Raw genomic sequence first — 18,119 nt, 5'->3', positions numbered from 1 at the left:
ATCTAGGCTACATAGATTTCGACCTCCCATTGATCATCTAGATACACTTGCTAGTATTTCTTTCGAATTTATGAACTCTCAGTTGATAAGCAAATTGATGCCAGTGAAGTCAATTATTACATAACGCAATACATGCTAATCAAACTTCACCAAACAAGTTTTAAGCTGATTGTGTCGGCATGTTTTTACTGAATTTGCTTATTGGTTTTGGCCAGCTAGTGGACCATATATTAGCGCATCGTCTATTAGTGTGATTATCTCGGATTATTTCTGAGATACGAAATTATAAAGTATTTCATAATAATTACTACATATTTCTGGATATTGCGCTTTACCCCGCCTAAAGAGATACATACGAGGTGTGAATATTAAGTAACTAGACTAGCGCTGCTACAGAAAAAGTACGCATGCGCTCTTTCGAATGCAATGCCTACCTTGTCGGTATACAAACCAGTGTATTTCCGTTTGTATAGGGGCTATTTTTTCTTTAGTCGTAAAAATGATCGACGTAAAAATAGATCGACGGATTGTTGTAAAGTTTCACATGAAACTTGGAAGAAGAGCAACTGAAACTTATAAGTTATTGAATCAATTTTTGTCCACGTTTTTTTGAGTGACGTAAGCGATTTTCAGATGGCCGAGAAAATTTTGAGGATGATTCACATTCAAGTCTTCTTCGATCTGACTTTGCGATTGGTGAATAAAATCCTCAAGTTTGACCAACAAGAAACTCGCAAAATTTATATTGAAACTTTGAATGTGATTAAAAACTACTGAAAGTTATTAGATACAGTGATAATTTGTGACGAATCCTGGTTTTTTACCTTTTATTCTTATAATCTTGAAACAAAGCACAAATCCATACACTGGAGCTCAACTTCGCCAAAAGCAAATAAAACGAAAATGAGCAAATCAAAATTCGATGTTGATAGTTTTTTTCGAATTACATGGAATTATATATCTTCACTGGATTCCTGAAGATAAAACTATTGAATAACATTATTATGTTTATTATGTTTTATAGCTCCAATCTTGTTTAATTTAATATACACACCTCGTATACTATTGGTGCCATAAGGCGTAATCAAATTGCATATTGGGAAGTAGAATGATATAAGAATAAAAGAAGAACGTGGTAGCTCCATCGAACATTGCACAACCACTGATGTTGTAGAACTCTTGTCTTTAATATGGGAAAATAATAACTGGTTTTCTTCTCTAACAACTGTCAAATCCTATCGTAACTGTTTTGGTGAGGAAGCTACAGAAAATATAAAAATAGAATATCCTAATGCCACATGGCCAGTTTTATGAACCGATCCTGAAATCAACCGAAGAGCAGAAAATGATATTTGTGAAATTCCTATCAATTACTTGATGTATCTAAGGAGGATGTTTGGCTACTTGTCCTAAGAAGTGAATGATAATAACAAATCAATCTAAGTTTAGATACATAGTTACAAAGAATGTTGAAATCAAAATCATACTGAAATGTGGAAGTTCTTCTTTAGAAAAAATCAAGAAATGCCAGATGAGGTTGCACATTGGTATTTGCCTTAGAAACATAAATCAAGTGCAAGTTTCTAGGCGGTTTTGAATTGAGATATTCACATATTATGTGTAGAAAAGGTGATGATGTTCTGAAAAACTCGCAGTTTTCCTACAGCGAAAACTATTTAAATTTAAAAATAAACAATTATTTCTTTGAATTTTTCAATATTATTTCTCACTTTTGGAGCTACTGGTGAACTAAAAATAATAATTCATTAATAAGCATGTCTTACATTTGAGGGATAACACATATTTCAAGACGAAAATATGGATTCGTTTAATTAGACTCCGGCAGGTAATTGGTAACATGAGTGTGCTCAGTAATAAAATTAAATCTTAAGTTGATTTTTTGATTTATTAATATTTGGAAAATTGAATAAGCAATTGAATTTTTTCAAATGTTATGATCTGAGAAAATTGGTAGGCGTATTAAAATAATTGCCAAAATGATATCATAACGAGCGGAGAGACGAACAAATTACTTCTGTAGATAATGAAAGAATATTTTGAAAAAATTACATCGTTTCTTCTATACGAAATAATGTTCTTGGTGTTAGGCAAAAAATTAGAACAATAAGGCAGAAAATTTGTTATTTGTTATTTAGCACCTCAGGTCTAGAGTTTTTATTGACCAATTTTAGCCTTTCTAAAATTCGTACGCCCCCCTAAATACATAACTTTTAATATTAAAAAACTGATTGTTAATAATAGAAACTTATATATCTTAGAAAGAAATCACTATCATCAGGTAAAGGTTAACGAAACACAATAAGTAAACATTCAGGTGCGAAAAACTGTATTATTTAGCGAGACTTTAAGTTCGGGGTTCCCCGCAGTGATATTTACTTGACAACGCCAAACACCAAGTTGATATTTTGATCTCGTCAAGCCAGGTTAAACCTAATAAATGAATTTAGCACCGAAATCTAGCATTGAATTCAAATGACCCGGAGCGAATGGGTTTAACACGTATCTGACTATATTTCGAATTATCTCCCTTAACAATAAAATTCTCCCCTGTGGGGTGTGGGCTCCACGTTGGGAAGCACTGATCTGTGTCATATATTTAACAGCAAAAGCTTCTCAATCACGCATAAGTGTAAAGTACTAAAAATTCTCAATAACCTCCAAAAACTTTAATAGTATATTTGTAATACTAACTAATTAATAGAGCCAACTGCTCTAAGGACAATTTCTGATCTTTCAAATAATGTAATTGAGCAATCGAAGTTCCCCAAATGAGTAGCTAAAATAGGGAAGCAGTCGAAGCAGCTGCAAGAAACTACAAGGAAGCTCGAAGCAATTTGTTCGCAAATAAAGAACGGAAAAAATGAGATAGATACATGTAGAAGCATAGACATTCCTAAAACGTAAAGCCCACAAACAACGTAGGGTGCCAGAGTACAATTCGGAGCATCCATGCTAAGTTCTATTATTTACAAACTTTGTGGCTTTTCTTGTGAAAATTCAAATACAAATGCCTTATATAAAGGTAATTTTGTATTATTTTCTATTGCCTATAATGATGACATGTTTGAATGAAGCGAAAAATGATATTTTGAAAATGATTTCAGCAGAATGGAGAAGAAAAGAATAAAAAAAAATTATGTTATACCGGAAAACCATTCTTGCCCGGTGTTCCTGCTACTCCCTGAGAAATGAAAAAATAATAATAAAAAAATAGAATATGCAACATTTCACAATAATCTTTTACATATAAAATACTAACAAAAAAACCTGCGACGAATATTTGATTAGTATGAATCATGAAATAATATATTCCTTATTCATTATCGGTTAGTTAACATACTCGTACATGTCAATCATTGTTTGGGTTCTAAGTATAAAGTTATATAACAACCAGTAGACTTCAATATTGTAAAATATCCATTATATAGTACCTATTTTCGCCATTTTGTATAGAAATTACAGCTCACACTAAGAATTAAATGGTAAAACTATTTATTGCCATTGATGGGTCCTTCCTAGCTTCGACCGTTTCGAGTTGGTTATTTTTGATTACAGTAGTCTATCCAGTCTACGGTCTGTCCAGTGGACCATTTTTTTTAGTCTTCTAGTATTGTTTGTTTCAAGTATTGGTTATGTTAGGACATTTAGGTGATTTTCTGTTCTATCTTGGTGTTTTGTATTACGAATTTTGTTGACACCTTTCACAAATGATATAGTAAGATCTTCATGCAGTATTTGGTTCGATACGTAGCAGGGTACTTTGGTTATTATACGTAGAGTTTTAGACTAACCTATTTATGTATACTATACTTGCTATACTTGATTTGCTTGAGCATCCCAATATTTCTATTTAGTATAGCCATATAGGTTTTATGCAATGACTATACACAAGAGGTACTGAAATAGTCATAAGTGCACTTCTTAAAAACAGGAAAAGGGGAGACACCCTGTACCAGAGAATCAGAAAAAAAAAACAAAATAGATCTGCTACAATCTTTTCTCATAAAAACAAGCACCCTAAGTCTACAGCAAAGTTTGTATCTTCTTTCATGCACTAAAAGACTGTGAAAAAAAAAACTGGCACCTGGAGTAGTGAAAAGGTTAGCAAATAAGATAAAAGCTAGGAAGATATACCTTTTATGACTTTTGTGGAGTAAGAAAGATAATCCGAATTAATAATAATAGCTCTCTGGCTCAAATTAAAAAAAAATGAGGAGAAAACTTGTAACAGACAATGTACAGAGAAGCAAAATTCGCAAACAAAAAAACCTGATGAAGCAACATTTGAAATGAATAAAATTTGACAGTGAACTGATGTGACGTCACCCAGTAGGCCATCTTGTCTAAAAAATCGTACTAGCTGAGCTATCCTCTTGTATATAGTCGTGGGTTAGATAATAGTTTTAAATAAAAATTCGAAGAAAGTTCGAATTGAATTGATACAAAGAAAACAAAGTACATATGACCACTTCTAAATGAAGCCATCGAAATCTGCATATAATTTTACTGAATTCAACACACTTAACTCTAAAATCCTCGGCCGATTTATCAATGTCCAAATACACATCCACAAATTGAATAAACTAAATAAAAAAAAGGTTTAAACTTACTTGAGAACCAGGTTCTCCTGCTTCTCCTTTTTTTCCTTTGCGTCCTCTTTTTCCCGGTGCTCCTGGTGGTCCAGGTGGTCCTGCAGGTCCTGTGAACAATAGAACAAAATATTTATCATGAAAATTATTATTATACGTAGGTTGTTCTTGAAAAGTTATCAGTTCATTTTTAATAGGCTTTCCTAAATCAGCACAAATGATTATTTATTTTACTATCGAAATCATTGGATAATTTAAATCCCAAGTCTACGTATAAATGTTATAAGTTTCTACACGTAGAATTATTTATTGGAAGAGGTTTTCGGGAATTTAAACAAGTAAAAAGACACTTTTCATCGCCGTTACAAGCTCGACAATTCTTGTGATTTATATAGAAAGTAAATTGCTTAACTGTTTGCAATACAAAAGCCAAAGACAATTTTGCACGCGAGCGGAAGATGAGCAAACACTAGAGGAAATGATGATGGTTCGTAATACAACAAAACAGTGGATGGGGCAATAATCGCGTTATGTAAATTCTCAGCGAGGGATAATCAAGGATGAAAGTATCTTTTTCCTAATTTTCAGTACAAGGGGAAAAAGTGGGTGTTGTAAACAGTGTCGGGTAAATATAATATTTATTGGTATCACAGTGTGTAAAATCTAAATTCAAATTATTTTGTTTTATTATCAACATTTATTTCGATATTATCTCACTTGATTGACAAAATTCATTTATTTCATGAGTAAATCATTTCATATTTCATCATTGGAAGAATAATGAAGGGATTGCTCTCAATTTAATGGCAATAATTTCAAGTTATCGCATCCTATTCCTTTTTTAGTGGACACTGCATTCGTAGAACAAAAACTGAAAAAACTTTGTTTTCAAAAGTTCAAAATCTTATGAGAATAGACAACAAATATGAATCAGGATAATTTTGAACAACTATAGATGTACCATAGTATAAGTATAGTGTACTTAAAACTATCTATTATTAAAATATTCATAGAAACCAACCTTTAACGTTCTTCTAATTATGTCAGCGGGGTTATGTAACCCACATTCCAAACTCACTCGGTATATGACTGGATTGGTTACATACTTAGTGAGTTACATGTTAAAAAAAAACCTAAACACCCAGTAAACAAAAATTGTCGGCAGCTTAGTGCGAGAGAGGTCGAATTATTGATCTTCGGAAAATTGTGCTGGGGTTCCGAGAATAAATTATAGATACTGTTAATGTTAATGTTAATAAAGAGCCAGTAATACAGGTTGACTGAACAGGACAATACTGGACGACGATTGTATTGTTATCAGATCTTCTTTCTCATCAAATAACAACTTAGTGGTTTGTAAAACATGGAAGGTTCGTTAGAATACGAAATGCTCGTAGACTGATAAGAATATTTCTTCATAACATCTCCAGTTGGTGTTACTTTCAAATCTAAAACTTCGAAGTAATCGACTTCAGAACGACTAGCGTTATTTCAAGAATGAAAGACATCTACATAACATCTCCAGTTGGTGTTACCTTCAGCTCTAGACCTTCGAAGAAATGGACTTCAGAACGACTGGCGTTATTTCAGGAATAAAAAACATCTTCATAAAAACTCCAGTTGATGTTACCTTCAACTCTAGAACTTTGAAGAAATGGATTTCAGAACGACTAGCGATATTTCAGGAATGAATGACATCTTCATAACAACTCCAGTTGATGTTACTTGCAGCTCTAGAACTTCGAAGTAATTGTCTTCAGAACGATTAGCGTTATTTCAGGAACGAAAGACATCTTCAGTAACAAATAATTTCGGTTCTTATGGTTTCAATAACCTTTATTAATCAAAGGTAATATGAATATGCATTAATTCATTGATGAAATATTAGAATCTTGCCTGATTTTTTACTTTGAAATGCTTCAACAAGAAAACAATATACTTGTGTATCTAGACAAACTTTGCACTATTTTTACGAGGCTCAAATGCAGATCCTACCTTAGAGTTGATTTGAGAGAAATGTTTAAGAAATCGTGCAGCTTCAATTCACAATTAAAGTTTGTGAGTAGTATTTGAATTATAAACGATTGGAGTGAATTTTCACACTTACAAATGTGGTTTTTTTGCAAGTATTGAGTAAGTTTAGATATTTGTAAAATTACGGCGCCACTGCCAATTGGGGCTGGCAGCAAAGTATTTAAACAGAGTCATCGGTAAATTAGATGTGAATAATTCAGTTGGGGAAAATGAGTTGTGTGTATATCTCTTCGTAGGTATACCATTTTGCTGTGGTGCTGAAGGGTCTTTTTTAGAATTCATTTGTTTAAATCACTTCAATAAACTTTCAATGGGGGAGTTAAAATAAAAGTGGTTCAGCAAAAACAATTTTAGTGAATCTTTGATATTTAAATGACTGCAGTGGAAGGTATTCACTCATCGTGATACTAAAAGTTATACCTCAGTTTATTATTACAGATGTTTAATTTGTTTGCAAAAAATTAATAAGTTGAAAAATATTTGAATTAAAAATGTATTTTATTTAATTTTATTATAAAGTTAATACTGTAATTTAGGGGCACGTATATCAAGAAACTGTGGTGAAAAATGGTGTTTAATGTATAATTTTGGTTGGGTTAAACTTTTAAGATACTGTATATCACTGACCGCCAACCCGAAGTCGCGTAAATTGACGTTGACCCCAAGTCTCCAACCACACGAAAAGGAATTTATTGCTGACCCATGTAGCCTCTAGGTTCATTCTGAGAACCGAACAAATACAAAATGTTTGTTTGAACTTCGTGTTTTCTTTGGCAGGATTGTAAATAGTTCTGGTCAGAGGAGAAGCCACGATAAACTTCAGAGTTGTTTTACGTTTTATTATGTGTATTATTGAATTGGATCTATCAATACTCTTGAGGTAATTGGAAATTTACGATGTCTTATTGTTGTTTTCATTCTATCCGAAATTGTTATAGAAAGCTGGAAATTTTTACAAAAGAAATATAATAAATTTTAATTTAATTTGACTGCTTTATTGTAAACAGTTTAGAGAGAATTGATATCTATTTGGAATTTTTATAATAACAGATTTTTTTAACAAATAAATCACAGTTTCTTATTATCCTAAAGTTGTTGTACATTTTATTGTTTGGTGTACAAAAACTTGCTAGCCTCCTGCAGTGATTATATATATATATATATATATATATATATATATATATATATATATATATATATATATACCAATAACATAAAACAATGGTATCACAAATTTAACAGAAAACAAAATGCTTTCATAAATTCTGGCTTTATATATCACACATCTTCACGTATTTACACATATCTCGTTATTCCTACTTTCCTACTTTTTTACAAGATATAGCTATTGAATAAAGAGACTCTCAGAACCGCACAAGAAAATTACATTTACCAAACCACAACCATCAACGGCTGTATCTACAACTGTAAGCAAATCAGTATAGCTGCAGCCTTAATCGCATCAAAATTGTGAATTCTGAAGAAACAACTTGAAAATCATAATAGTTTATTAAAATAGGTCTATAGAAGTGAATAAACATCGTGAGCACCTGTTTATCAGTAGTTTAAGCGCTCTAAGATAACTGAGTAAACGTACTAAGTGAATTCCGCCCAAGGTGTCCTTCTACGACAATATCGAAATGATCATTGACTTGAATCCATTCGGGAAATTATCATATGTAAAAAGTATGAATTAAATTGTTGCCTACAATCACGTTTAAATAAATTGGAGCAAACTTATTGGATAGGATAATAACATATGATGAAACCGATGCTAAAAAGCTCTCAAACTCGGCCATACTCGACTCGATGAAAAATATCCAAAGAAGACCCTCCTAAATGTTACAAGTGTGCTCAGAATTACCTGAGAGACATTAAACTATATAATAATTTGTAGTGAATGTTGAAGTTGAAACAAGACAGGAGCAGTAGTGGCTTATAATATAATTAGCGGTTGAAGCACACACACAAAAAAATTTCAAAGCAACGATAACTGCATTTTTTTCGATATTCATGAGATTGTCTACTTTTACTGAGATCATGAAGATCAAACTATCAGATACATAACATTTATACCTTCAATAATCAGGAAGAAACAACTGTGCAAAAACATTATGAGTTCTTCACTAGGTCAATCCAAGGCTTCATTCCGGATGAGGTGTCAAGATGTTTCTAGCATCCCAGTATTGGACCATCCGTCTAATTAGTCGTATCTTGCGCTGTGAGATTTATGTTTATTAAAGACATTAAAAGGAACAATCTTTGAGTTGAGTTTGTCCTGGAGAGGATGATTAAAGAATATTCTAGCAGTGTTTTAAACAAGTAAGGTTCGCATATTGGAATAATGGAATATATATTGTAGATGATAATCAATAATAATATCTTGAAGACGTCGAAAAACTGGATTATCTTGTATAAACTTCATTTTGAATTTTATAAATAAGTATTCTTATTCTATATCATATATTTTAAAACTACTAAAATCACTAGACACTGTACACGTAAAAGTGATTTATATATTTGTGGAGTGTTTATCTCCTCGCTCAAATTTTGTTTTCCTTGTGCAAACAGGGGGTTGTTTCCTACATTTGCAAATTTCGCTGCTTTTCGTGTATATTGGCCGCCGGCTGTGCAGAGAAGGAACCGCATTGAGAAAACTTACCATAAATGAATTTTCTTAAAAAGTTTATTGATACAATCATTCAATTTATTTACCACATATTGTACGTTGCAATATGTAGTGTATAAAAGTCAAAATGCCTGCCTAAAATAAATAAGTTTAACAAGAAAGAAATTGATTATATAGTGAAAGATAAGGTTTTGTAGATTACAGAAAGTGAGACGAAGTAAGAGAGTAATAATGTAAGGAGCCCGGTCCTGTAGTGATATAAAGCATTCATCTCAGCGGTCGTTGTCGTTTTGTATGCACCCTTATTTTATAAAATATATCATCCCGTTGTTATTATTGCATTACAGAGAATCCTTGCGCTCAAGTGCATTGCATATATTTGAACAAAGTTAAACCCGTTTCACCACTTACCATATTTAAACAAATACTCTCATTACCATTTGCTATTGTTTTGTTTTCTTCGAGGTTAAATAAAATGTTTCCCTTTTGTTGTGAAGAAAAGGTTTCAAATATTGCTGCAGTCACGTGGTATTTTTTGGATAGTTCAGGATAGACATTTAAATTAATCGAGAAGCAAAATTATATAAATAAATCCATTAGATAATATACAATAAATTGAAATATTTGACTACGTAATTTCTTTAAAGTTGTTTTTTCACAATTGAATAATTTGGAATTGTCTAAACTTGACTAATATTGATTAAAATCGATTTGGATTTCGAGAATCGCATTTTTGTGAGCCAATCCTCATAGTTCTGAAATTAAGCCTATTTTAATTTCTAGCTAAATTATAAAATAGTTTAGAGATTTGTATTTAAAAAAAAACGACTTATAGGAAATAGATTTCCACCTATTTCATCGAATTTATCACACATTCCTATAAAATTAATTGAATTTTATTTTTATTAGTAGGGCTGTTTGACGGAAATTTACAGAACAGTGAAAATTATTGCATTGGAATCAAATCAATGAATTTTTTCATTAACTTTAACACATTAGTTTGAACTAAATCAATATTTAATATCATTACTACTTACAACATATCTCATTTAAAATATTATCACTAATTCACTTTTTATACGTAAACAATTCTAAAAGTAAGCTCTCGGGATTAAATATTTCTTGTAAAGATCGAGTGTAATTTGTTTTTCATTGAAAAGTTTTCTAATAAACTTCAGAACTCATTAGACCTTCGCCATAGGCTGTTCTTAGAAACTTTCTCAACTTTTAAACGGTCTCATTGATATTCTAAAAACGTTGTTTAAACACCGAGGTGCCAAAATCTATTGTTGCCGGTAAATCAATAAGGAAATTTTATGATTAAGTAGTGTCTAAATAAGTTTGAATTTATCGTCGTCTTCTGAAATTAATTTAAGTATAATATAATAAATATTAATTCTAGTATTTTTTGTCGTCAATTACACTACGCAACAAAAAAATATTAACTTTTTCCTCGTAGATAAGATTATGAGATTCCTAATTCTTATAGAAAAAGTAAATAAGAAAGTTGGAGAAAAATTTTAGTCACGTCACATTTTTGTGAGATATACATTTATTGTTTTAAAAAATTTAAGTATTAAGCAATAAGCAGTCAGCACTAAAAAACAAAAGCTGTTTCACTCGTATATTAGGAGTGCGTAGTGTCTTCAATTCCTGGTTACTATGTTCCTTGTTAGCGCTTTTCAATTGTAGCGATATCTTGATGATAACACCCTCCATGCTCGTCGACATATACAACCCAAAAAGTTTTGAGTAACTTTGACAAACGCTATTCAAGCTTTTTTTCTTTTTCATTTAAGATGGTAATGAATACCAAATCTCTAATAAATATTTGACGTTGGGTTCAAAAAATACACCTGAGTGTCACTCAAGGAAGGAAATTTTTGTCTATGGCGTTTAGAAAATTTTTGATTAGCCCTAATTTGATGTGCCGTATATATATATATATATATATATATATATATATATATATACGGCCAAGAACGTCAATGTAGTATATATCTTCTAAATGAGCTTCGTGAGTTAAAATTGGTGATGAAAATTTATTTTCATTATGGAACAGTACAGCCTTACACTTGACTTTGAGGAATCAATAAAGAGTCACCATTCATCTGATTTATATTCATATCCCAGCTTTTTCTTTGGGCAAATTCAAATCACTTATGGGATCATTGGTTAATCAAACGCGGCGATTGAAGGGAGCTGTAAATTCTATTTCAATTTCTTCGTTTTCAGAACTACATAAATTTTCTTCAACACCATAAACTAGAGAAGGCAAAGGAACTTCTTTCGATTAAGGGACTGTTTTGGTTACAGAAGACACCTTCATGTATTTTACCGTATGCCTCAATTTCATCGAAAAGCCTTTGATATTGGTTAAGCAAAAATAACATTCGCTTATGTATTTCGCGCTATATCACTGGTTTATCAAAAGGCATTGCTGACTATTGTTCATATTGTCAATACAACAGGTCAAATTTCTGAGATAAGCACATATGTGGCACGCAATATTTGTCCTGGTTGCGAATATTCAGGTTAAAATATGCAAGATAGCAGTTCTTAATTACAAGTATAATAGCCTTTTTTGGCTTTTAAGTGTATATTCACTGCAAATATAACCAAATAAGTAGGGAGAATTAACACATTTGCGTGTCATTTTACACGATTCAGCTGTCAACTAAATCTTAGCTTCTTCCAAATTTAACGGAGAAGTTACAATTTCATAAAATAAATATTGAAATAATTCTAGATTTGAAAGAACTGAGATTTTTCTGTTAACTCTTTAGGCGCTACCAATAAAATGATAAATATATTTGGTTCCAGAAACTTTGAATGTTACCTAGTGTTATTTAATGAATAAATTTATTTATACGTGTCGCAATAACCAAAGTAAAAATGAAGTTTGGTGAATATAAGATATACTCGTGTTTTTAGTCTTTGGTGTTTTTTCAAATTAGAAAATTATTGAAATCAAAATATGATAGATGCAGAACCAAAAGTAAGAGGTAGCAGTTCATAGTTTTCCAAAGATACCGAATATAAAAATTCGACAATATTTTCACTCGTTATCAAGTGTGTCTTATCATAAACAGCTTTTAAATAGTAAATAGTTTAAAATTGTAAAAATGTTTGAATGATATGTTCTATTAACGAGTACCGGAAGAGACTGCAATGGATCAGAACGACCACTTTTGTTTCATAGAATCATGGATATGGCAGGGAATTTACGAAAATACTCTGGTGATTGGTAATTACAAAAGTGGGTCTGATTTTTTGTAAATGAGGCGGTTGACTGAAGCATTTACCAAACGACAAAATAGAAATGTCTCAAAATTTTAAAAAGGAGCTGATAGGATTTAGTCAACTTCTGCCCATGTGGTGCATCATGGCGTACGAGTTCATAGCTCTTATGTGAAGCTTTACCTATGCACGAATCTTTACTTTCTGCCTCGAAATAAGTGCAAAGGATTTAGACCGAAGTATAAAGAAAAGATAATATTATAAAGGTATAAAGGTTCACTGAATAACTAGGGCCAGAGTACACACTTGGCCTAAGTCTGGGCATATACTGTGCCCATCGTAAAATCTTATATGAGAATATATAAATAATAACATCGATATTATAATTTCAAGTAACAACCATAGTAACAATTCGGTTTAAGAAGTCTCCATCGTTTTCAAATCGAGCACAGATCGAACGCGATTCTGCTACCCTTGCACGCTTTTGGTCAACATTCACACATTTGGGAATACATTTTGCAGAAATTTTTCTCATGTCCAAATTGACGTGAGCTATATGATGAACGCGTTCGTATGAAATATTCAATGCTTCAGATATCCGTTTTAGCCCAATTCGACGGTCTGATAAAATCATGTCATGAACTGTATCGATATTTTCGGGGAATGACACAGAAACTAGCCTTCCCGATCGGTCCTCATCTTCAATGAAAAATTTACCTCTTTTGAAGCTTGCAGTCCAGTTTTTCACGGTTGCATACGAAGGACATTAATCGTAAATCTCTTTACCTCTTTTAACCATTTTAAATACAGGTACTTGATGATGGCTGGATACTCCAATTTTTCGATTTTCACATCTTTTTTCTTTTAATTTATTACGTAACTCTGGTCTACTTTAATGACGTCAAACTTTACACTGACACTTCTAATAAATTATTGTTCGTTGCTATGGTAACCAATATTTTGTTTATGCACTTTTCTAATATGTATAAATTCGCATTCATAACTTTTTTAGTTCACACAATACGCGAAAATTGAAGTGAATGTTGAAATTTAATATTTCATACAAACAAAGATCGTGTGAAATACGAAAAATGAATAAAATGCTTTTATTACAACTACTTTTCAAATTTATGAGCAAGGAAAATACTCATAGTGCACTCTCTTTAATTGTATTTAATAATAATAATACCTTTATATTTCTTAAATAAGTACAGAGATGAGGAGAGGTAATACAGAAAGTAAAAGTTATTCCGTTTTCACTAGAATACATATATTCAATCTATTTTTTCTATTCTATTTCTATTTCTATTCTAATCTATTCAAACTATGTTTAAAATTTCGTCTTTGAAGAAGTATAAATAAAAATTTAGCTTCGGTCTCTGAAGAGGATGAAATTATATCGAAACGTATCAGAGAGTATGAGTGTAATGATATTAACAGTTCAGAATAAATATCGATTCCAAAAACATTTTAAATAAGTTTTGTAATTATATTTTGTTGAATACAATAGAAGAATGAACATATTAATGACATAACTGGTTTTAAATATGTACACATAAGTAGTTGCTATTCTGAAGATTTTATTGCAGTCATAAAGAGTGCTCTTGTGCGGTCTCAAAAGATATCAATTGCCAGTTTAATTAGGCGTGAGATGCACCACACATGCTCAGGAAAATTACATCTGATATTAAAACATTTTTCTCGGGTCACCGACACACCATTAAAACTTTATTTATGTGATATCCCTTAGAATTTATTCTATAATAAATTTTTGTTAAATTTGAATTTTAGAATAGATTCGCGTATATAAAGAAAATATTTTAAGTGAGATACCGCTGCAATTTGGTATAAACGCCAACATAACGTAAAAGTCTAGTCCCAACTTATTTCGCATGCTAGAAAGCCCGTGCTTTTTTTGTTATTGCCTACGTATGCGACAAAAGTTACATTAACTTTTTTCAACAAGTTCAGTTTTATTGGTGTACAATTAACATTCATGTTGTGGCATTTATTTTGTTTCAATTCATAAATATGAATAATTATTAGAAATGTATAGTACAGTATAGTAGAAAGGTCCATGAGTGTTAACGTATTAATTATGCCTGGATGCCCTAACATTCCATCTGTTCTCTGGTGCTGATGAATGAGCGAATCGGACAATGTCTACTTCGTATTCTTGAAGAGTTTCGTCATGCTTCTGTCTTCGGCTCTTCATATCTTCAGCTGTTCGAAATAATCAGTTTCTGCGAGAGGTATCGTCTGGAGTACATCTAAGGCGTCTCCTCGCAGTGCAATGGTCAATTTCACTGATTTTTCTTTATCGGACACTAATTATTCACTCTAGCAGCTGCCTGAAACTGTTTAAGGTAATTGGTCCAAGACGTCTTGCCGTCGAACGTTGGAGCCTTGACACATGTAAAACCGCCGGTGTCATTCACAGGATTTCGTCTAATCGATCTTCTTTTCTTGTACCAGAATATCTTCTGCTCTTGAATTTGCAATTATTTTCTCTAAATCTTCGATTTTCGCATCCATCGTTGTCATTTTGTTCTCTATATCCGATTTTCAACGTCAGCGGCAATGTCGGTTTCCAATGATAAAATTTCGGCAGAAATTTCGCTCTCATGAACGAAATCTTGTCATCCTCATTGACAGAAATATCTCCTCGTTCATATTGGCCGAAATATCATTTATCATAGTAGAAATATCGTCCTATATTGTTAATAGAGATATCGTGTTCCAAAGTTGAAATGTCGTCTTCCATAGTAGTAATCTTCTCGTTAATTTTGGTCGAAATACCATTTTTCATTTAAGAAATTGACGAGATTAAAGTGACTCGTCTATGATTAGATAATGTTCAGGATCTAGTGTCAGAGTCTTTCTGCTAATTCGCTCGTCTTACCGGACGTTTCCAGCTCGCGATTCTCTAGTTCGGCTTTCAGTTTCATCACTTTCAGGTCTCCAATTCTCTTCACCATGTTTATGTTACTGTTTATTTACAATACCCCACCCCTGACACCAATGCAATGTTCTTCGTATTCATTTACACTCTTATTTCTAGGGTGAATTAATAGACACGTTCTTAATTTATTTAAACACTATACACTACACTAACATATAATAAATCAGTTATCACTATCAATTAACTTAATAATTTATTTAAATTATTCGATTATTTTTTATTTCGGTCGATGCACTACGACTATTTATTATAAACTGAAGTAAACTAAGCTACAGAAACTCATTATATGTATCCCAAAATAATTATAATTATATAGTTTATAAAGAGAATAGATAAATAGTTCTTTCTTGAAATTATTCGAAATAAACAATGTGAATAAACCGCTTGCTATAAGAACAAAGATCAAACGAATTCCAGATATTTTATCAAGGCCTTTGCCGAATTTCAGAATTGGACTATATCCAAGCAGAATTGCTGCAATTCCAGCAGACAGATCTATTTTATAAATCATTTTGAAATGAAATGATCTGATATATATTGAATGATTCTATCGTATTTTTATGAGTAAAACTAAAAGGAAGTACTAGATTTTTATCCCAACATTTATCTTTATTCCAGAGTTCGAATATCTAATTGATGTTTTTTTTTGTACATTTGGTACTCAACTTTCCCTCTTGGTCTTCCGTGTCCGTTATTTTTGTTCCAAAGATTTTTGTTATAAACAATGTTTTAAAAACTATTTCGACAGTATTCTTTGATAAAACCGATTTTCTATATTATAGAAAATTATTATTAGAAGAAGAAATGTACAAGGTTTGTCTGAAAAGACAGGAAAAGGAAGATATTGGTCATTTATATTTTTGAATATAGTTGTTCTAAATTTTTCAACCTGTATATGTATTTAATAACGACCTCGAGTGATGAAAATATATCTTCTGTAAGTGAATACTGTGGAAGGTTAACCAATTCAAAGTGCAATTCTTGAATTTTAGCCATCGTCGTGTGAAAAGGTGCTTTGTTTTTATGGAGAAGTACTTTCTTTTTTAATGCAGTCCCTCTTTTTGGTTTTTCGCACATTTCCTCAAGAAAATTATGTGCAATAATCTCCTGCTAGTTTTTTACTTGTTTGAATATAACCGATGGACCCAATTCCATGCCTATGGATAGCTTACTCAGGTATAATTCCTCAGTTTGTATATAGCAAACCCTATGGGCCGATAGACTTTTCTATCTAACTTTAATCCGGCGATTATTGAACTTTTTCGATGATATCTCTAGTTGTCGCAGTTTTTGGACGCCGTTCGTCATCATAAAAGTTGATTCAGTCACTTTGAAACCAAAATATTACGCTCGTGACTTTCAAAATCAGAATGGAAAACGTGTTGTATCAATTTGACATGTAACATTCATGGTTTACTTTTGATTTATTTTATATTTATTAGAAATTAATGGATATATGGAATCAATAAAAACAGTAGAACATTTTATAGCATCCGTGAAAAAAATAGTTAATATATCGCTTCAAACTGATGTAATCCATTAAAAACATATAGCCGAACAGGACGTTGCCAAGCTAATGTGATGAATTAAAAAAAAACAAATTTATTGGTTGAATGTAGGCATAAGTATTGATTCAGAAATGGAAAATATGAGACAAAATTTCGCTAACTCAATTCAAAATTTCTTATAATTATAATTAAAATGGATCTGAAAAGTCTAATTACCCTATCACACTAATTTAATGCGGGGTACGCTACCTCAAACTGCGGATGGAAACCAAATTACCCCAATAATTTATCATTAAATGACCAAAACCAGACACTTCTGTCAATTGCAAAATAGTCCGTTCTGTATATTTTGACATTAATTATTCCAGTTTCATAGCACGAATTCTGAATAATTGGATAATTAATGAAATTACAAACTTTGTTATTCTCTAAATAAAAGAGGACGCTGTAAAAGTGGTTTAGTGAATGAAATTGCGAAAAACATCGAAGATTTAATTGAGCGCCATCCTATCAAAAAATATCATCAAAGTACGTCATTTATTAAATTGTGTATAAATTTAAGACAATCTATACAAAACACGAATGGGAAGATCAAAATCGATAAATTAATATAAAGGTGTAGATACAAGCAAATTCAACAAAAATACGAAACTCGATAGAAAGCTAATTACTCGTAGTAACGAGATCTTGTTTTGTTTGGAAAAGTGAAAAAACTGGCTGACTGACTGACAACACAAGTTAATGATGTGAAATAAATAGTCTAGTGTTTCGCCGATTTTCTCTATATATTTAGGCGAGGAATCGCAATATTGAGAAAGTAAAATGATTGTGTTTTTAGTATCCGGTAGTTAAGAAAATGTAAGACATGATTGACCTTGAATAAGGTTCTAATTTATGGAGAACTTTTATACAGACGTGTGTAATTGCCGACGCATCAAAGCCCATACCATAATTTGACAATCATATTCTATAGTTCATTCCAAGATGCATTGTCCCAACTTACTATCTGCATACCGAAAAAAATTTATTAGTTATATATCTATAATAATATTCTTTTTGTGTTGGATCCTGACCTGCGAGCAATCCATTCCTAGATACTGCCAATACAAGTAAAGATTCAGTCTTAGTAATACCGT

At 31.6% G+C, this 18,119-nt stretch overlaps 1 protein-coding gene across 12 annotated transcripts in view; it reads right to left on the bottom strand.

The window, feature by feature from the left end:
• The window catches only part of LOC130904180 (collagen alpha chain CG42342), a 434,425-nt gene that overhangs the window by 79,778 nt on the left and 336,528 nt on the right, over positions 1-18,119 (bottom strand). For 9 of the 12 annotated variants that reach the window (XM_057816791.1, XM_057816788.1, XM_057816792.1 and 6 more), the window contains exons 2-3: positions 4,632-4,720; positions 3,167-3,202 (exon numbers count right to left, since the gene is read on the bottom strand). In XM_057816791.1, coding sequence (XP_057672774.1) covers positions 3,167-3,202; positions 4,632-4,720 — 125 coding nt within the window. The remainder of the gene's footprint in view (positions 1-3,166; positions 3,203-4,631; positions 4,721-18,119) is intronic. The other 3 variants (XM_057816793.1, XM_057816797.1, XM_057816800.1) reach the window with 1 other exon arrangement.

Source organism: Diorhabda carinulata, chromosome 2 (genome assembly GCF_026250575.1).
Source record: "Diorhabda carinulata isolate Delta chromosome 2, icDioCari1.1, whole genome shotgun sequence".
Classification (NCBI taxonomy): domain Eukaryota; kingdom Metazoa; phylum Arthropoda; class Insecta; order Coleoptera; family Chrysomelidae; genus Diorhabda; species Diorhabda carinulata.
This window is presented reverse-complemented; position numbering and strand designations above follow the sequence as displayed.